Genomic DNA, 21217 nt, shown 5'->3' with positions numbered 1-21217 from the left:
GGACTATTTTAATAATTACATTTCTGAATTCAAATAATTATTTGCAATAAAAAATTATTTATACAAAAAAATTATATATAATAAAATTATGATAAAAAAATTATCACAAAATGGTTTTATAGTTTATTATTTTTCTATCTCAACAATTAAAAACCATTTTATAATTTAATATAAATTTTATTATAATAAAAAAGTAACAATACACATATTTTCACTAACTATTAATAAATATGATTATATTTACAGTTGCTTTACAACGATTTGTAATATATATATATATATATATATATATATATATATATATATATATATATATATATATATATATATAATTATTTACTATTTTTTTGTAATAATACATCTTATTTATTATTTAATTTGTGTAAAACTATTTTTTAAAATTTAATTGACTACTTATAATAAAAAAAATACTTATAATAAATTTATAACAATTATTCATTTTGTAATTACTTTTAGATAAATATGTTTTTTTATAAGTTAACGATATATTTTATTTTATTTTAATAACTATGCTAAAAATTAATTTTTTATTTTTAATATTCATTAAAAAAAAGGGACACACATATTTAATAATAATAAAAAAGTAAATATAACTCCTGATTTGATTCTATTTTTAATAGGAATTGATCAGCAAAATCACATTAATTGACTTTGAAAAAAAAAAGTACACAATCTGATCCATTTGAGTGTTTTTTTTTTTAACTTTTGAATTTCATCACGATTCATTTTATTTTATTTTTAATGTGTGTATTGTTATTTTATCTTTCATTTAATTGTCATTTTAAATTAATTAATTATTAAAAAAAGTCACTTTAACGATAAAAAAAAAAAGTTGTAGAAATGATATAACTCTCGTGATCATCAATTTTGATTCTAAACTAGGGAAGCCATGTGTATTTTTTTTATTCAGGGAGGGTGTATTTTTTTTTATAATTGTACTTTCTTCAATTTTAAAACAGATTTTTTAACAGGGAAGACAATAAAAAATTAATTTAAGAAAGAAAGAAAGCATAGGTGCGAAAAGCAAACGGTCAGAGATTTTGAAATTCAAATTTCAAAACAGGGATAGTGATTCAATTCTTCTCTGTTTCACTTCAGAGTTGGAAGAAACGGAAACAGCAGAGTGCAATGGATTACGAAGAACCTCCGTCACCGTCTCCCTCTCTCCGTTCTTCCTCTCTTCTGAAGGATATCTCCAACTTCACCACTCCCAGACGACCCCCTTTCTCTCTCACAGCCGCCCCATCTCCCGCCACTCAATTCTTCACCGCCTCCAAACACGCAGCCACCTCCTCCTCCTTCCACCGCCGTTCCAACAAACCATCCACCGCCGCCACAGCCAAGAAATTCAAGGCCTTCCAATTGGAGCAGTCTCAGTCCTCCCGTAAGGCCCAAATCAAGAAGGAGCGCTCCCTCAAGTCCCTCGCCAAGTCTCTCTCTGTATGGCTCAACTTTCTCCTCCAAAATCCTAATTCATGTGGCTGCCACTACTCCGCCGAGGATGCTTCCGCCGCCACTACCAATGGCAAGCGAGACGGCGCACCGGTAATCTCCGTAGTCGGCGTCGATTCCACCTGGCGCACTCCCAAGCGCCAGAGGAAGATGTGGTCCAGCAAGGAAAATGCTGCGACTGTAGCTGAGGTTCCTGATTCCTCGTTTTCGCGCCTCAGCGATTCTCTCAAGGATGTTTGCAGTTTCGAAGATTTGAATCAGCGGATGAGCTTGTATTTCAGCCTCGCAGCTTGTAAAGAGATCTTCCTACAAATGAATCGCGTCGCCAAGGTTTGTTTTTTTCTTCCATAAAATACTAGGCTTAGCAACTCTTATAAAATTTGTATCCATTTTGGTCTTTAGTTATTGAACTACGTGTCCATTACCTTTCTTAGACAATTGACCAAGGAAGACTGAATATGAAGGCGCATTGCCCTATAGTAACTGATGTCGGCTTGAAGGATAAGGCCACTAGAATTCTCATGTGTTATAATTCTACTTGGTTGCGAATTGGATTGTATGTAATTTTTGGCGGTGACTCCTTGGTGTTAAATGGTGATGTGGATTCTGATCATGATGCTGTGTTCTTGAGAACGGTCGTTGACAAGCTATTTTTTTCGCATGAGGGTTTAGCTAAAGCCTATGCTTATAATAAAATGGTTGAAGGCGTGTATAGGTCAGGTTACTATGAGAATTTGGGGAATGTGATATTGAAAAGAATTTTGTTGCTTGTGCTTGTTCTGGATAAAGCTAAATGCCAGAGTTACCTCCCACTGGAGTATGGTATTGATGGATTGGATGGCGGTTCTCCTTTGTTATTCAAACCCGAATCCTGGATTAAATCAAGCAGTCAGCTGATTCATGGTAGGTCCTCTTTCATGTTCTCAGCCTACTCTTATTTTCTTTTAGTATTTTTGCAACAGCAGCTTCTACATTACATTTTAGTTTGACTCTTTTTTTTGGGGTTGGAAATTAGAATTTCTATCGTCTGACGTAATGCATGGAGAAGGCAATCTTCTAACACATTTGGTGATTTTAGGTTACAAATTATCTCATCAACAGGTCAGTTATTCCTTCCATATGCCATTTTGATTTACCTGAATGAGGTTGTCCGTTAATGTGGGCGTGAGCTTGCACATGTACCTGGGAGTGTTGGGCACCTACAAATATCGTAGATGTTTCATTTTAATGTCAATATTTCACTCTAATGTTGATGTACTAGTAAATATGTGAAGAAGGGCATTGTGTTTGTATCAGGTCCAACCTATGTTTTATTTGAATGTTTTGTGATTTTGTAGGAACCTCTTGTCGAGTATGATTTCATGATCAGAGATTTATTTGTAGATCTCCAAGATGGATTAAAACTGTGTAGAGCTATTCAGCTCTTGCAGCATAATTCTTCGATCCTCATGGTTAGTTATATATATTTTTATGTATTGGAAATGATACTAGCTTCTTTGGCACTTGATAATTCAATTAGTTCAGGATGATTGTAATTCATCATTTTTGTGTGGACAGAAAATTGTAGTCCCCTCTGATACTCCTAAGAAAAAATTAGCAAACTGCAGTCTTGCCCTGCAATATATTAGGCAAGCTGGTGGGTCACTAGTTGATGAAGATGGCATGATGATTGTGGCAGATGATATTGCTAATGGAGACAAAGAACTTACAGTTTCCTTGCTCTGGAATATATTTGTTCATTTGCAGGTGGAGTTCTGTTTTGACTTATTTTTCAAGTTTCTGCATTAGGCTTGTGATTTAACTAATACTAAGACAACAATGAAGTTTTGATGCCATTGGACATGCAGCTACCTCTTTTGGTTGATAAAGCAAGTTTAGAAGGGGAAATTTCTAAAATTCAAGGAGGCAAGGTATGCTCCATGTTAGATGAGCTTTGTGGTTTGATTTAATTATAAAATAAATAATTGGCTCCTCTAACTCGAGCCAGAGTAAAGCAAGTAATCTTAACCATTGATGAACAAATCAATTTTTTATATTACAACACCTTCATATTTTGTTAAGCATGTGTACTCTTCTCATTTATGATTGAGATCACTCAATTTACCCAATAAAGTGAGATGTTCACTTTAGAGGAACTGGATTCATGAAATAGTATCTACACTTTTTTTCACTTTAAGCTCACAATTCCTATTATATTAGAGCTTTGTTTTTTCTTTCATCCTACAGGTTCCCGTAAACAATGCAAGTTCTAGCTCTATGGAATTGCTTTTGAATTGGATTCAGGTAAAAACTCCTAGAATACTTCCATAAATCATGGTAATTATTCTAGATTTTTTTTTTTTCATTTTGGTTTACCAATAGGTTAATCAGTACCGTTGAACATAATAGTTCTTCAAAATTCAACCCAATGCTTGTTTTGTTTCAGTCTCTCTTATTCCAAGTCAGATAAATGCATTTTTGTTTTGTTTTGTTTTGGTGCATACAGTCCATAACTAGTTGTTCTTTGATAGAGGTTGGTTTGCTACACTTTGTTTCAGGATTTGAATTTTTTTTTTTTTTTTGCTTGAGCTTCATATGATGCATTTGTAATTGTGTGATCTTGGTATTTAAGAAAAAAATTCCCTGTTATCTGCAGTAACCTAGTTTTTTTCTATTTTTGCAGGCAGTTTGTGACAACTATGATTGTGAAATTGACAATTTCCATTCCCTTATTGATGGCAAAGCTGTCTGGTGCTTACTTGATTATTACTTCCAGAAAGAACTTCAAAATTCTTGTTCGTTGAAGGTCTTTAACTTCTTTAGATTCCTTCCGACATCTGATAATAACATCTTGTTCATCACCTTTATTTTTCATTTTTAACAGGAAGTTAGTATGAAAAGTGGCAAGGCATCAATTATGTCGGTTGATGAATATTCAGATGCACTGTATAATTTTATACTATCCCAAAAGTTGACTACATTACTGGGGAACTTCCCAGAGGTGAATACCCTAATTTGTGTTAATATCTACTTGCATGCATGCTGACATTGTTGCCGAGACATGGCCACATCTCTTCTTGATAAGTGATCACTGCGTACTTTGATACCTGTTTATTAGTGATTCAGTTTCAAACTAGGTAAATTTTCAAATAAATCCATTCATGGAGAGCATTTTTTTGTATATCTATCTAACATTCATGTTGAAGGCCTATTATTAAACCTGGACAAAGCACAAGGTGCACATAAAATATTTGCTAACATTTAATTATAATTACTGGTGTGGGAAGTATCAAACTTTGGCTGATTAAGGAAAACAATGGTCATTTTCCCAGTTGTGCATGCATGCTTGAGAAGAAATATGCTTAATGTGTATATAGTCAATAGTGTACACAATGCATTGGTACATGCATGAGAGATACATGCCTGAATTCATATAAACTTTTCAATATGAGCTCTTAGAGGGCGTTTGGTACCTGAGAATTTTTTCATACCCAGAAATCTCTATTCCCCATAAATATTTTTGGCGATGTTATACAAGTTTTCTAAAAATTTACTAAAATCTTTAATTTATTGTCATATTGAATGATTTAATAAGGATAACATGGCATTTTTTTCAGTAAAATTTTTATTTCAATTCAGGAAAGTTAGATTCACTCTTCCCCCCACAAGAATGTTTTTGTGGAAACTTGACCAAAAATGTTCCCTTCTACCAAATACATTCTTATATTATTGCTAATAGCATGCATACAAGGAACACAAACTGGTTTTTGATATTTGTTAAGAATCAGAAATGGAGCCTGAACACTTCACAATTTGAACCAGAGTCTAAACTCTCAAGAGAAAAATGTTTTTGTCTCTGTACAGCGAAGCAAAAGTGCATAACCAACCTCAAGAGGTGCCCTTCCTCCCTGTGTTCCTATCCTTCACTGCTATCCAGAAGGCCAACTTAATGCTGTCCCAATTCTCTCCCTCTCTCGTTTTCTTTGTCTTACATACATTTTCCAAATTTTGGTTCAGTACTCTATCAATACTGAAGCCATTTCTATGGACACTTAAATTGTGTTAAATAAAAGCACAATTAATATGGATGTACTTTTGTGTAACCCAAACAAAAAGAGAAGAAATATACATTTAATTTATCTCACTTGATACTATTGGCTTCAGGTACTTCAAATTAGTGAGCTACTTCAATATAATGGTGCTTGCAGTGACCGAAGTGTGATAATTTTGTTGGTTTTCCTGGCAAGCCAATTATTTGTCAAGAAAAATTTGGTAAGCAGAATAAAGGTTATGATTGGATTCTGTTGCTGCTGTACTCTGAATTTTGTGTCAAGAAAAATTTATATCTCTCCTCTCATTTTCAGGATCACTTAAATTTCCACAAACTCTTGGGTTATGACTGCCAAAGTCCGAACCATAGACATTTAAGGATGCTAAGGTGCCTTTCAAATTCTGAATCAATTCAAAAGCCTGATGCTTCCGATGTGCTTGACAATGAAGGTTTGGTGACCAAGTGATGTGAACTTTAATTATTCATGCATGTCATCTGTTTGTGTTTATCGTTCAACTTCCTTGTATGTTAATTAATCTGATTTTGATATAAAATCTGATATTACTTGATAAATATCCACATAAAACTACTTATGCTGATCTCATTGTGATTATAGTTGTATCATTTGAAAGTATCACAAATAAAAGTGAGAACGATTCATATTGATTTAAAACATTAGTAGATAAGTTGGGCTTTATCTTTAAAACATATGATCTCCTTTTACGTAGGTTTTACCACGAATTATTGCTAGCCCGTTTGCAGTTTATTCATTCCTTGGCGTGGTATTTGGCCCTGAGTAGACAACATCATGCCATCTTTCATTTTATATATTATGTGACAATATTTTCAATGTGATTATATTAGTTTCCCAAAATAAAACATCCCAGATTAATCATAGTGATGGTATGGTTTTAATCATGAAACAATCAGTTTTCTTTCATCATTTCATGAATTTTTTTATCAAAATCTTATTTATTAACATAGATGCTTCAAGAAAATTCAAGGCCATCCAATCTTGGTGGCAAGACATGGCTGAAAGAAACGGTCTGAACAAACAAGCTGCCTCAAATTTGAAGGGATCAAAAATCACTGAATGCAGCACCAACATCAAAACAGGTAATTGTTAAGACGTGCATAATCCTATTTGCTACTATTGTCATAATTACATTTACCACAGCAGCAAAAAAAAAAAACGAAATTCAATACATTGTTATTTTCTTGATAATCATTCCTAAAATCACTCAAAAAGGGAAAATAAGAAGCAGTGCTTAGTTCAACTCCTATCAGTCCTGGTTTGTATTTATACAAAGGAATGAATGTATTTGCAGGTGAATTGAAATAGGCTTTTAAACTTTACTTTGTTCATGAAATCGCATAGTAAACGTGTGTGATATAATTCGTTTTTCACTCTATAATTGCAGCTTTTTAATAATCTGCTAATTGCATGCAAAACTTGTGTTGTTGATGATATATGTCATCTAGTTAACAATTGGTACTTCACATTTTTAGAAAATGCTACAAGAACAATACAACTGCATCTCAGAGGATTGGTTGCACGGCGCAAGTTTCTGAAGATGGTAAATGCTATTACCCTTTTGCAAACAGTTTTCAGAGCTTGGCTAAAAGTGAGGCAAAAGTCAGCCTGTGTGATATTATCTACTGTTCAAGTCTGTGACTCTTCATGTGGTATGTAGTTTATCAGTTTTTCTCAGACATTTTCTGGGGTTAATTTTTCATTACTTATTGGTCTGTCTTGTTTATTTAATCACACAGAAATACTGAAGCAATCAGAAACATATAAGAGATATGCCATGGTTTTCATTTATAGACGTTCCTTTTTGAGGTTAAAGAGCTCAGCACAGATTATCCAGAAAGCAGTTAGGAGTTGGCTCTATAGGAGGCATAAGCAAGAGTTTAGTACAAGTCCGGATCTTTTGATTTCAGATATGGTAGTGCCTGCTCTTAATGTTCAGAAATTGGTCCCTGATGGGATGGCACAATCTAGATATATTCATCAGCTAGATCACAGAGAGAAAGCTTTATTTGTTTCCCAACTGAAAGTCCCTTTCCATCTTCAAACAAATGCAGCCACTATCATTCAGCTTGCTTGGAAAAAGTTCATGTGCTGCAAGTCTGCTCAGAAGCAACACCTGTTTGCAACTAAAATTCAACGAAATTTCCGTAGGTGGTTATTGAGAAAAAGTTTTTTAGATAAGATTCAGGCTGTCGTAAAGATTCAATCTTATTTTCGAATGTGGAGATGTGTGAACGCTTTTCAGCTCTTCAAGATTGAATTTAAGGCAACTGTTATTCAATCATGTATGCGGGGCTGGTTAGCCCGAAAGAATGCTGGTGCACGTAGGAATCACCTATTTGCAACAAAAATTCAGCTAAATTTCCGCAGGTGGTTGTCGAGAAAAAGGTTTTTAAATCAGATTCAAGCTGTCATAAAAATTCAATCATATTTTCGGATGTGGAGATGTGTAAATGCTTTCCAGAAGTTCAAAATTGAGTTTAAAGCAGCTGTTATCATTCAGTCTTGTTTACGGGGCTGGTTTGCCCGACAAGATGCTTGTACGCGTAGGAAGGACATTGTTAAGATTCAAGTAAGGCAGCGGCTAGCTTGTTGTAATTATATTTATGTTCATTTATTTTACATGAATCTCCAGTTTGCATTCAAAAATTCATGAGTCGATGTGCTGTTACTTATTTTTGTAACAGTACTGTGTATACATTTACTTAATGTTATGTTTCGTCGGATGAAATTAATAATTCCTATAATAGTATGATTTTTTCAAATTTAGAAAAAAGTCTTTACATATTTTTTGTAATTTTTAGTTTTAGAATATTATCTAACCTGATAGGTTGCTTTAATGATTCCAGAGGCACTGCCGTGGTTGGCTTGTAAAGAGGAACTTCTTGTTCCAAAGAGACGCTGTAGTAAAGATCCAGTGTGTCGTTCGAAGTTTGAAGTGCCAAAAGGCTCTCAATTGCCAGAAAGATGCTGCTTTGGAGATCCAGCGCTTTATAAGGGGCCATGTAACTCGGAATCAGCTATTAGGTTATTAATTAATGTCTTATGAAGCTAACTTTATCTGTGGTTTCCTATCATCTCACCAATACTATTATCTCATGTTTTGGTGATGTAGGCAGTGCTTCCAAGCTAGGCACAGTTATTCCTATTAGTTGCAGCTCAAGACCATTTGGCTTTTGTAGTTTTCAATTGGAATTGTTCTTGTTTTCGGTTGTGAAATTGCAACGATGGTGGAAGGGTCTTCTGTTGCTGAAGTTAATGAATAAATCGGCCATCATCATTCAGTCATGTACCCGTGGGAGGATAGCCAGGCGAAATGCTACTCTTTATAGAAGCCATGTTGTCATCCAAGTATGATATTCCAGTTGTTATTATGATTTACTGACAGATAACCAAATACATGCTAAATCTTTATTTATTTTTTTAATAATTCTTAAACCATTAAGATGCTGCTGCTGCTACCTGCAACTATTGCTCACTTTTCATTTGTTTTCTGTTTACTTATTTGTTTTCTTGTTCTTATATTTTACTAAAGCCTCTTAATTGCCATTTGCCAGGAAGATGCCGCGTTGGTGATTCAACGCTACATTAGGGGACATTTAACTCGACATCGGGTATTAGGTAAATATTCATATTTTACGAGTGTTCATGCATAATCTCATTAGGTGGTGCTTTAGTTATGGATTTTACATTTACTGCAGATACTATTATGCTTGTTATCCTGATGCGCAGGTGGTGCTTCTAACCTAAGTGCAATCACTCCTGTTGGCTGCATCTCAGGTCCAGTTGGCTGTCGTAGTTTTCCACCTGATCAATTTTTGCTTTCAGTTGTGAAATTGCAACGATGGTGGAAGGGTCACTTGTTACAGATATTGATGACAAAATCTGCTATTGTTATTCAATCTTGTACTCGTGGGTGGATCGCCAGGCGAACGGCTAATGTTCAGAGACATCGTATTATTGTCATCCAAGTATAGTGTTTTGTACTACCTGTAATTCTTTAGTGTTTGTCTTGGTTTTCCCTTTTTCTTAATCTTCCTTCTTTTTCTCTAAACTTTTGTAGTCCCACTGGAAAGGTTACCGTGCACGTAAAGCTTCGAAAGAACAGTTATTGGATTTGCGCTTGAGAATGCAAAAGTCTGCCAGAAATGTAGATGACAGCAAGCGTCTCATAAACAGACTCTTGGCAGCGCTCTCGGAGCTACTCAATATGAAGAGTCTTAGTAACATCCTTCATACCTGTTCAATATTGGGTGAGATTTTTCTTACATTACTTAATCTAGATTTTGTTGCTATATTTCTTATTTCTATGACGGCGTCTCAAACATGCCGAATAATTTCCTCAAATTTGTGTTCTAATTCTAATAATAAGCCTGACACGAATGAGTAAACAGTGGTATTTTATAATTTATTAAGGGGTGGCCGGAGGTCTTAAAAGAGCCGTTAGTTGTATTTCTTGTGATTTAAATTCTACTAATTCCCTTCGTTCACTCTGTTGCCAAGTGTCCAAGTGATGCTGCAGTTTCACCTGCATTCATTCTTCACTTCAAATAGCAGTTCATTGTATAAGTCCTGACCCATTTGTTTTTCTGGGTTTTCACAGACATGGCTACAGGGCACTCTCAGAAATGTTGTGAAGAACTTGTGGCTGCCGGAGCTGTTGATACTTTGCTGCGGCTGATTCAAACAGTCAGCCGGAGTATACCTGATCAGGAGGTTCTAAAGCATGCTTTGTCAACTCTCCGAAATCTCGCCCGCTATCCTCATCTTCTACAAGTGTTGATCCAAAGTCGTAATTCTGTACAGATAATTGTCATGGAATTGTTGAGGTTTGTAGTTAGCCGTTGAAAGTTGATGTACAGTATTCTTATTCAATTCTTGTTATAACTTTATATAACTTGTTCCAGGAATAAAAACGAGGGCTATTTCGTTGCTTCTGAGCTTCTGAAGAAGATATTTTCAACTGGCATAGGCGTTGAGGCGATTTTGAAGTCCCATGCTCTGCTAAAACGATTGCACGCCCTTGTCGAGGACCTTAAACGGAAGGGAATTTACGAGAAAAGGTGAGACTTTACTTGTTTTGCTAGATTAGAGGAATTAGTTTTTTAAAATGCCATTTTTGTTGATTACAATTGTTTTGTTGCAATACAGAAATTCCAGGGCTCCTAACCTGGCTATCAAAGAAAACAGAGAGAGAAGATTGAAGGAGGCTGCTGAGATTGTGAAGCTGATAACAAGCGCGTGAAAAGCTTTTTTTAAACAGAGTTTCGATGATATGTTCGATGATATGCAGAAGAAGGCTAAGATTTGTTCTCTTCTATTTACATTCTGTCCTCATCTCGTGGATATTGGAATGAGCTTTGTTTAAAGGTGCATCATGATTTAGTTTGAAAGCAAACAATTGTTAGAACCTCGGTGAACTTTCTGAGTTCCAAATAAGATAATGTTAGGTGTGAGTTTTCTGAGTTCTCTGCAGAATTTGTTTTCAAAATACGTGCTTTTTAAAAATGTTAGTGAAAATGCAGATAATGGTGAAAGGACTATATAAGTAGCAAAATAGTCTGATAGAAAAATGGTGAATAAAGAAGTGTTTTTCTTTTTAATTAGAACTCATGTTAAGTTATGTTCACTCCATGAACATCTATAATTTGTCATTATTTAAAAATATCAGTAAAAACAAAAAAAAAAAACAAAGATACAAAGAAGGACCAAACTAAAACTAATGAAAAAATTAAAAATATACAGGTCAGCTAAAATAATAGAACTTTCAGATTATAAATTATTGATTTGAAAAAGAAAAATCCCATGAACTAGTTCATTGCCATGTGCTAAGTATACCTCATGTTACTGCGTTTACACTAACTTTTTCGAACTGGTAACATAATAGGTTTCGGTTATTTATAAATTCAAAATCTATAACATAAATTTCATCTTTTTACCATGTAAATACGAATTATCAGTGTTAACATCAGTTTTATCAAGAGTCGTAAGTTTGAAACATTAGTTTTTCTTTTTCAATTTTCTGATTCTGTTATTTTGAAAAATGTGGTTTGAGTTTACAAAACTAAAAATAATTTTGTTAAACTAAACAAAAAATAATATCATTAAAACTAACAAAAATACTTCCTTCATCCTTGATTTTGTATCAAACTTTGTTTTCAGTTGTGTTGTGTATAAAAAAAATAAAAAACAAATTAATAAAAATGAGAGAATAAAATATAACAATCAAATTATATTTTATTTTTTTTATTTCTGTTTGGTGAAATGTTGTGACGTCCCATTTAATTATTAAGTGAAATTAAAAGAAACGTCACACACAGATAGTATAATAGTGCAGTCCTGGGTCTTAACAAAACCCAAGAGAAGCACGAAATCCAGCCCAAGAAGATTATGCATATGCATAAGAACCAAGACTCTCCATTGATTTACTTGATTCACACCTGTATTCGAACTTCCTATTAAGTAACTTAGAATTAAACCACCATTTTTCCATAGAGTTTTTTCCTGTATTTCCATAAAAATATAAAAAATGTATAGTCATTGGATGAAAAATCAAATAATAGAAATATTCCATTTTGAATATTCTATCTCATTTATTTATTATAAAAAAAATATATAAATCAAATAACTAGGATTAATAACTGAAAAAAATAAAGAGCGAGTCAGTATTAAAAAGAAATAAGAATAAAATAAGAAGAAATATGAAATAAAAAATCACCTCATAGGGTAAGCTAGAGTCAAAACCATTTCACCAAAGTAATCAGATACATATTCACAGTCCATTATATATACATCACACAAGCATGTTAAGACCTTCCAAACAATACACTAAGACTTGCACTTGTAGTGGATACCTCTGCTCACCCCCTCTGCTCACCCCCTATGTGTCACAATGAATCAATTCCCTCACCACAAGGTTAGCCCTTAATGAGTTTCAGGCTTCCTGCTACTCTCACCACAGGAGTCCGCTCTAAGTGAGACTAACTGACTCCTTAGAGCGTCAGGATACAATCCTTATCTTAAATCCTTACCAAGTTATACAAATGGGGCACCACCATGGACACCCACTATCAGGGGCCATGGAATTACGTCCTAGAGACTTCGAGGAATTACGCACTGACACGGACCAAACATAATCATACAGCCAAGTAATACACATCATGCAAATATATATTTGTCATGCCAACCTTTAAAGCCAATACCTTTCATATTCCAGGTCAAACCCATTCCACCTATCATACTCCATCCGTGAATATAGAATTTCAACTCATCTCGTTACCACGCCACTTTAATACCAACCATCTCATTAATATCCCATGCTAAGCTCATACCAAACCCATTATTCACAAATTATGAATCATACCACTTATGCATACTCATTTGTCTCATACTTTCAACACAATACTTAAATCCAAACAAGCATTAACCATTCAAGGTCAGGGAAAACGATCAAACATCACACTGCCTCGCCCAGCACCTCGCTCAGGCTGAAAGGTCTTGCTCAGGTGAGAGGCTCTCACTCAGGCGAGCCCCCTTCGCCTAGGCGAGGGCTCGAAAAAGGGGAACAATGGCTTCCTGCACCCTCTCGCTTAGGCGAGCCCTCCTCGCTTGAGCGAGAATGTGGCTCGCTCAAAGGGAAACGCGTCGCTCTGGCGACACCTCGCGCAGAAAAATCAAAGTGAGCTTCCGATAGTCTCGCCTAGGCGAGACGTGCTCGCCACTGTTCTCTCATGCACAGCCTCGTAACAGATCTATTCAGCCCAACATAATACATTTCACCGATTCACAACACATACAAGACATCCCATAGCAAAATACGGCTACTCGAGCAAAAAAACGCAACAACAGAGTAAAGCCTACCTTCCCTTACCTGGAAAAGGGCTAACAGCTGGGTTCTTGGGTGCGAATAGATAAACGCAGCAGCTCCTAGGGCGGCTTAGTGAACTGGAAACACAAGGGCGAAGTGGCACGAAATTACTTAGTACGACTCTAGTTAGAACTCGAAGCAATTGAGCTAAACAAGAAGGTGTGGGATGGGATGCAACTTACATGGAACAAAACTGGCTTGAACAAGAGTGACAGAGCTCCAAGACTGAACCCTAGCGGAGTGGCGGCTGCGGCTCTAAGCACTAAGGGAGTAGGTTTTGAAAGTGCATAATGAAATCATTAGGACAAACTTTGGGGTGGTTTTATCCCTTGGGTCAGCCCTTAGACCCAATAGCTTAAGACAACCCATAAAACTTTAGGGCAGAAAACTTAATCTTACAAGTATAATCTACTTTACATATATAATGTATGTTTATGTAATTATTAATGTTTAATACCTTAGTTAGTGGTGTGATCTTATTGAAATCGAATGTTACAAGCTTTATGTTCTATCAAATTTTAATTTAATTTTATAAAATTAAACAATTTTATACTAATTAATTATATATTTGCTCATTTAATTTTATAAAATTAAACAATTTTATATTAATTGTTTATTCATACACATATAAAAGTTCAATGACAAGTTTTATAACCTCTTGATTTTTTTTTTCAAAACTTTTATTTAGATGACAGAAAAATATTGTATTAACGTTTTAAAAATAAATAAAATGAAGGTAATCTATAATAAAATAAACAAAAACTAATATTTCGAGATACTTAGACACAATTAACAAATTAATAACGAATCAAATAAATGTTTTTCTATTTTGTAAAAGTTATGCTCTTTAATATTAGATAAATAAAAATGATGTAATTTAACTATAAATAAACGAACATTTTAATAAAAATAAACGAAATTATGCATAATTTATGACCTTAGAATTCTTCAAAAATATAATTTTCTAAGATGTAGCAAAAATTATCAAAAATAAAATTTAGCTAGATTATTTAATATATTTAATTTTTTATTTTTATCACAAAACGTGAGATAAAACTATAATATAATAATATATGAAGTGAAAAAACTAATATTAAATTAATCTATTGCATGAAAAAAAAAAGGTTTCATTTCTGTTATAACTTAATCTTAAAAATTGAATTACTTTTAAATAAAATTACTTAAAACTGGATTAGTTATTAAGTTATCATATTAAAACAATTGTATTTTAAATTAAAATATTTATTAACAATAATTCAAACAATTTGAGTACTTAAAAACTTTAAAATTTTTAATATTATGTTTAACCTATGATGTAAATCTCGTCACATATTCATGTGAGATACTTTCTAATTTTATTAATAAAGTATGTAATTTATAAAATTGTAATAAAATAATATTAATTTATAATTCTTTTTATTTATTATTTTTGTTTATTATGTATTTTTATATTAAAATAATAAGGTTTCATAAAGCATTATCATTCTTGAAATAATATTTGCTAGGAGGTTTTTAAAAGCGATACTTATTAATTATAAATTAATAAAATCTTCTCATTTATTTAAGTATTTCAGTTAGAAGTTTAACCCAATTTTTTACTAAATAGAATTTTTTGTAGGAAAACTGAAATAGTTTTTTGTTTTTTAGAAAAATCCTATAAATTTAACTTTGTTTATATAAAATACCTAAATAAACAATTTTGTAATTGAGATAGGTCTTATTTACCAGTTCTGATTATTGAGAGGATTGTCATGAAGCGCTTTTTTCTTTTTTCCAAAATCAGTAAGTTATCTTTTAAAAAATCAAATAAACAATTAGTTGAAAAACTAATTATTAATATTATGTGTATATGAATGTATCACAATATTCATTAATTATTGACTAGCAAATATACAGACACAACATGTGTTCACATATTTTTAATTTTCATAAAAGTTGAGTTAAAATTGATAAAAAATATATAACTAAATTTCAAAATAGTTGTTAAATGTGAAATTAGAAAAATAAAATATATTATCAAAATAAATTTTTAAAATAATAATTAAAGATAAAAGAGATTTTTAGAATATTATTTAAAAATAAATTATTCATAATTAATTTTTAAAATAAAAATTAAAAATAAAAAGGAAATAACAAAAGATGCAAAATAAAGTATTTTTTATATATTATTATAAATATTAACTAATAAACATTTTGAATTCACGGTTAAAGATTTTCTTTTGTATCTAATGTTCCTAAATAATTTATTAGAAATATAAAATAAATAAAGAAATAAATCACAACAAAGAGGGAGAAACAATGATCACCATTTAACATCTTCTTTAACATGTGGTGCCAAAGGAAACAATTTAATAAATGAATAAATAATTTTTATTATTTACTTGTGTGTAACATTGAGTTTTATTTATCCTTACAAGATACTAGGTATCAATATTTTCATCAATAATAAGTTATTAATGTGTTTCTTTTTATCTATATTTTGTTTATTATATTATATTATATATGTTATATATATTATATATCAGAGAGATTTCCTTTTTAATATTCATATTTTCTTTTCACTTTATCTTTTAAATATTTTTTTAAATTAAAATAATTATTTTATCAATATATTATAGTAATAATTTTTAAATTTAACTATTTTTTATTTAATATTTTCTAAATTTAATAATTTTTAAAAGTTAAATAATTATTTACAATAAATATGAGAATTATTTATATTTATTTTTATTATAAAAAATGAATTGATAATATCTTTTCACCGGTGAATAAGTAAATAAATTTAAATATTTAGTTGTAATAAGATATTGATCGGTTTTTGTCAATAATAATTAAAAAAAAAGTAAATAAATATCCGTGTTGAGAGACAGAAAGAAGGACACGCCTCAAGGTTAGGGTTTGGGTCTCAACTACTCTTTAAAGCACAGTCTCACATTCGATATTGTGGTTGTTCTCTTTCTCTCTCTTTGGTTCTCTATCTTTTTTCTCTGTGTTTCTCCATTGCTGAATTTTAAGGTTCAAGAGGATGATGCAGCCAGGAGGACCCGGCATGGCCCAACAACCCAACCAGCAATATCCCCAACAGCAGCAGCAACAGCAACAACCCTACATGATGATGCCGCCGCAGCCGCAGCCCCCTCAGATGTGGGCCCCATCGGCCCAGCCTCCTCCACAATCGGTGGCTCCTCCGCAGCCCACCAGCGCCGATGAGGTCCGAACCCTCTGGATCGGTGATTTGCAGTACTGGATGGACGAGAACTACCTCTACACGTGCTTCGCTCACACAGGCGAGGTATATTTTCTTTTCCTTATCTTCGCTTTCCTTTCTCAAATCGTCCTCGATATCTTTGCATTTTATCTTTGTTCTATGGAATCTTTGTTAGATTTTAACTTGAAATTACTATGGTGTGGTGTTAGATTTAGAATATGTTCACATCAAATTAATCTTTTGTTTCTTGTGAGGCAAATACTGTTTATCCTATAAATAAATTATGTGGAAAAAATATGATATATTCTTTTGAAAGGTGTAGATTTCAGAGTTTTTAAATACGGATTTGCGTTTTCTGTTAATATATTATTTTTTTAATTATGAATCTGAGTTTTGATAATTGCATATTCCGGGGGCAGATTTGATTGATTCAGATGAGTGTTATTGCATGTAAGCAAGTAAAACTAGTGTTTAGTAGTTTGTTGGTGTTTCAAGGTGATTCTTGACGTTGGTTACTGATGGATGTATGGTGCTTGCTTGCAGGTGGCTTCAGTTAAAGTCATTAGGAACAAACAAACCAGTCAATCGGAGGGATATGGGTTTATTGAGTTTACTACTCGTGCTGGTGCCGAGAGAATCCTTCAAACATACAACGGAACCATCATGCCAAATGGTGGTCAGAACTTCAGATTGAACTGGGCTTCGTTTAGTGCGGGGGACAGGCGTCATGATGACAGCCCAGATCACACCATATTTGTTGGAGACCTGGCTGCAGATGTTACAGATTATCTTCTGCAAGAGACATTTCGGGCACGCTATCCCTCGGTTAAGGGTGCCAAAGTTGTAATTGATAGGCTTACTGGTCGTACAAAGGGTTATGGTTTTGTTAGGTTTGGAGATGAGAGTGAACAGGTTAGGGCTATGACTGAAATGCAGGGGGTTCTTTGTTCAACAAGACCCATGCGAATTGGACCTGCCTCTAATAAAAACCCTAGCACCCAGTCCCAGCCAAAAGGTACGTCTCTTTCATAGTTGGCTTGTGCTTGTCATTTTGATGCAAATATCTGCCGATGTGGTGCTTAAATATAATTTAGATATGTTTTTCTTTCATATGCATACTTTTGGTCTGTTATTGAATATTGATACATTTATACTACTGGTTGGATTCAGTTCTTTAATTCTTTAGTTATCTATTTTGTGTGTATCCCAGATGTGTTAATTTACATTTCTTTTCAGTACACTCTTGAAGAATTGCAGTCCAAACACATTTCTTCCTGTAATTTCCTTTAAAAATTTGGGCTAAGTAAATGATATTAAATAATAAAATCTTATAGAACTCCCGTTGTCTCAAAGCAGGGTGTCAAGAGGCTCTGTCATCTCGGAGCCTGGAACTGATTTCAGCTGAAATGGTTACCATTTTAGTGCATGGCCTTGTGTAGGTCAGTTATCTGTTTATGTATTGCCCATTATTTTTTGTGGCATTTTCTTTTCTGCCTCTTATTACGTATATTATCTTTTCTTTTCATTTTGTTGCTTGGCTTTTTTAGCCAAATTACTTATGCAACTATTCAAATTACTTTCATATCCGTCCTCCATTCTTGCTCCTTTCCCCTTTAGCTTTACTCCTTTGACATTACTTAAAGAACTGTATCTTTGAGTTTCTATTTTAGCTTTCCCTTCTCTAAGAAGTCTTTTTTACTTTCTACTTTCTTTTCTTCATCTATCTGTCGCTATTAATTCAAGTTTCCAACCTAGTTCACAAGGAATACCTTGGGATACGGTGGTTTTGTAGAAATGCACTCTGCCAGATGGTTTTGTTATCATGCCATTTTTTATTGTCACAAGGCAAGGTCTCTCGCCATTCTTTCTAAATTTCTCAGCACATATGCTATTAAAGTTATAATTTACTCGATATTGCTTAATCCTTTGGGAAGACCCATTGCTATTAAAGTTATAATTTACTCTATTACTTAATCCTTTGGGAAGACCAATCTATTAAAATGTCAAAATATTAAATGACTTGTGAAGTTTTCTATATTGTGTAGTAACAAGCATTTGACAGCTTCCTAGTTCATTCTTATTTTAGTCTATATGGAAAACCCCGATGTGTGTAATTTAACTACTATAGGGAGACATTCTCATTGTGAGAGTGGTGTCCATTTTGTTTGTCACATTGTCCATAGTATTTGCATTCTGTAATGCCAACAGTTTTACCGTTGCATTGTATCAACAAGTATTTCTGTTGAGTTTTCTCATAGAATTATTTGAATCCATTGTTTAGTTCAATGTCAGATTTTCTTCATGTCAGAATATTTTATCATATTTGGATAGTTATTGACAGGGCGAGGGAAACTTCATCATTTTCTACATCCCCTTTGCATCCTGTAGGGTGAAAAATCCCGCCCTTGCATTGTAACCCTTTCTGCTTAATTTTCTCATGAAATTATTTGAATCCATGGTGTATTTTAATGTCTGATCATATTTATATCTTTGAATAGTTTTTCCATATTTTAATATTTATGATGCAAGGTACTGGGCAAGTTATTTGCTTCTCAAGGTGCTATTTTCCCCTATACATGTACTTATTAATCGAAAATGAGGTAGATTTTTTGCTTCTGAATGATGGTGCATTTGTAATAGTGTAATGTGGTGAATGTTTGTGGTGCATGCAAGGCACCTATAATTTGTTGCTTGTGGAATATATATGTATGTATATATATATATATATATATATAGTTGCATGTTTTTAGAATGAATCATAGAGTTGAGTATGGGATATTTGAAATTTCACACTGAATGTATCAATATTATGTTGAAAAGTCGTGCCTCTATAAAAAAGATGTGCTTTTTGTCTGTGAATTTTTGTCTATCTTTGTTTGGTATCTCTTTCCACGGATTGCTTCCAGATTTTTTTTTAATAATGTTACCCATCTTTTTACTTGTACTTTGAACATGCAGCATCATATCAGAATCCTCAAGGGGCACAGAACGAGCATGATCCAAATAATACAACTGTGCGTACTTCTCTGCTATATAGAAACTGCTCTCCTTTTTTCTTGTTCATGACCCTAGTTTTTTTGCAGATTTTTGTCGGCAATTTGGATCCTAATGTCACCGATGACCATTTGAGGCAAGTTTTTGGGCAGTATGGAGAGTTAGTTCACGTGAAGATTCCAGCTGGCAAGAGATGTGGATTTGTTCAATTTGCGGACAGGTAATTTAATCATTCAATATTTGGTATTTATCTTGTTAACTTCCTTGTCTAAATGTAGTGTCCTCTTGTTGTGCTTTTTTTTTCATGTTCATGCATCAGGAGCTGTGCAGAAGAGGCTTTGCGGGTTTTAAACGGTACACTTTTGGGTGGACAAAATGTTCGGCTTTCATGGGGCCGAAGTCCTTCAAACAAACAGGTAAGTAATGTGACTGAACCGTGGTCATTCTGATATGCATTATCTGTGTTAATTGATTTTTATAATGAATTTGGATTTGGTGCATGACTCAGGCCCAACCAGATGCGAATCAGTGGAATGGCAGCAGTGGTGGTTACTATGGATATGCTGCGCAGGGTTATGAAAATTATGGTTATGCTCCTGCAGGACAAGACCCCAATATGTATGGCAGTTATCCGGGCTACGCAAATTACCAACCTCCTCAGCAACAACAGCAAATAGGATATAGCTAAGAACTTCTGCCCCAATTTTCCGTTTTCTTCTGTAATCCTATCCTATCTATGTCTCATTGAGAACAAACTTGGCTCTTCTTTTACCTTCTTATCATTGCTATTAGCATTAAACATTCTATGCGAAGTTTTATTTTGTATCCATTAAATATTGCTTGTTGAATACTTTGATGTTTATGCATCTGGTGAACCCCCCTCCACATTTGATATTCGTATTAATTATTTGTAATACAGAATCTTAAGAGGGTGGCATAGTGTGTAGCCTATGATGCGTTGTCGCGTATTAAGCTTGCTCAGTGGCGTGAAGGAGATATGAATTTTTAAATAACATAAAAAATTGATAAATGTTAACAATTAGAGAACATGGTGGAATTAATGTTGCATTTCGTAACATATTATTACATGTCATCTATTGACAATAAATTTTGGTCTTCAATTGTGACTTTTTTGCATTAAAAAATCACTGAAGCAATCTTAGAAATTATAAAAAAAAGATTGTGTTGAGAAGCTTTTCAAGTTTGTCTTTGAATGTTAGAGGCCGCCTAAATAATAATATTCTTTTGGATGATACTTAAAAAAGAAAACAGGTTAAGGACGAATTTAATAATTAAGTTTTCTCAAATGATAGTAGGATTCCCATAAAACTTAATATATTGCTCAACCTTAGTAGGAATGATACTTAGTCTCGTGTTTTACGGTCATTGGTAGTGTATTTGAATTTTTGAATTTTAGTTGGAACATTTATATTAATTTAGCTCTCTCTGAGTCAACTTATAATGTTCCAATTGTTTTTATTTTCAGTTGAGGTTAGTCAACTTAATTTATTAACCGAAATCTAAACGTTTTTGTACTGTTTGTTTTTGGTGCAAGGTGCCATTTTGTAAGTTTCAATGAAGTATTTTTGGTGAGAATTTACATCGAATGGA

General features: G+C 33.2%; 2 protein-coding genes and 1 long non-coding RNA gene across 4 annotated transcripts; all 3 read left to right on the top strand.

Annotated features, from left to right (window-relative positions):
* Nucleotides 1–1090: 1090 nt before the first annotated feature.
* Nucleotides 1091–11006, top strand: LOC114176196 (binding / calmodulin binding protein). Its single transcript, XM_028061151.2, has 22 exons — nt 1091–1803; nt 1908–2376; nt 2489–2574; nt 2811–2924; nt 3031–3219; nt 3321–3383; nt 3700–3756; nt 4136–4258; nt 4337–4453; nt 5617–5724; nt 5817–5952; nt 6488–6619; nt 7013–7189; nt 7277–8109; nt 8387–8564; nt 8653–8888; nt 9095–9158; nt 9270–9508; nt 9601–9790; nt 10141–10366; nt 10445–10600; nt 10689–11006. The coding sequence occupies exons 1-22, from the start codon at nt 1150–1152 to the stop codon at nt 10780–10782; spliced, it is 4641 nt and encodes a 1546-aa protein (XP_027916952.1). The 5' UTR covers nt 1091–1149; the 3' UTR covers nt 10783–11006.
* A 5230-nt stretch (nt 11007–16236) lies between these two features.
* On the top strand, nt 16237–20510 carry LOC114179520 (polyadenylate-binding protein RBP45-like). 2 transcript variants are annotated; one of them, XM_028065888.2, is made up of 7 exons: nt 16237–16350; nt 16439–16696; nt 17156–17627; nt 19571–19626; nt 19696–19826; nt 19926–20022; nt 20115–20510. In XM_028065888.2, exons 2-7 carry the CDS (start codon nt 16454–16456, stop codon nt 20292–20294), a joined length of 1179 nt encoding a protein of 392 aa, XP_027921689.1. In that variant the 5' UTR covers nt 16237–16350; nt 16439–16453; the 3' UTR covers nt 20295–20510. The 2 variants fall into 2 exon arrangements, with proteins under 2 accessions (XP_027921689.1, XP_027921688.1); XM_028065887.2 differs by lacking the exon at nt 16237–16350 and having other exon boundaries at nt 16357–16696.
* Nucleotides 17634–19153, top strand: LOC146888040 (uncharacterized). The gene is made up of 3 exons (XR_014993696.1): nt 17634–17888; nt 17969–18051; nt 19142–19153. It is a non-coding gene; the product is annotated as an uncharacterized LOC146888040 (long non-coding RNA).
* Nucleotides 20511–21217: the final 707 nt, after the last annotated feature.

This window comes from Vigna unguiculata, chromosome 3 (assembly GCF_037176805.1).
Source record: "Vigna unguiculata cultivar grain cowpea cultivar isolate G323 ecotype 2 chromosome 3, ASM3717680v1, whole genome shotgun sequence".
Taxonomy (NCBI): domain Eukaryota; kingdom Viridiplantae; phylum Streptophyta; class Magnoliopsida; order Fabales; family Fabaceae; genus Vigna; species Vigna unguiculata.
The sequence above is the reverse complement of the archived record's forward strand: the minus strand, read 5'-3'. Positions and strand labels throughout refer to the sequence as shown.

Bases quoted from the DNA above. Each gene is read 5' to 3' on its own strand.
- LOC114179520 (XM_028065887.2), top strand. From the start codon at position 16,430: ATGATGCAGCCAGGAGGACCCGGCATGGCCCAACAACCCAACCAGCAA. The intron at 16,697-17,155 runs GTATATTTTCTT...GCTTGCTTGCAG, and splicing joins GCTTCGCTCACACAGGCGAG to GTGGCTTCAGTTAAAGTCAT. The intron at 19,827-19,925 runs GTAATTTAATCA...TTCATGCATCAG, and splicing joins TTTGTTCAATTTGCGGACAG to GAGCTGTGCAGAAGAGGCTT.
- LOC114176196 (XM_028061151.2), top strand. From the start codon at position 1,150: ATGGATTACGAAGAACCTCCGTCACCGTCTCCCTCTCTCCGTTCTTCC. The intron at 8,565-8,652 runs GTTATTAATTAA...TTGGTGATGTAG, and splicing joins AACTCGGAATCAGCTATTAG to GCAGTGCTTCCAAGCTAGGC. The intron at 9,791-10,140 runs GTGAGATTTTTC...GGGTTTTCACAG, and splicing joins TCATACCTGTTCAATATTGG to ACATGGCTACAGGGCACTCT.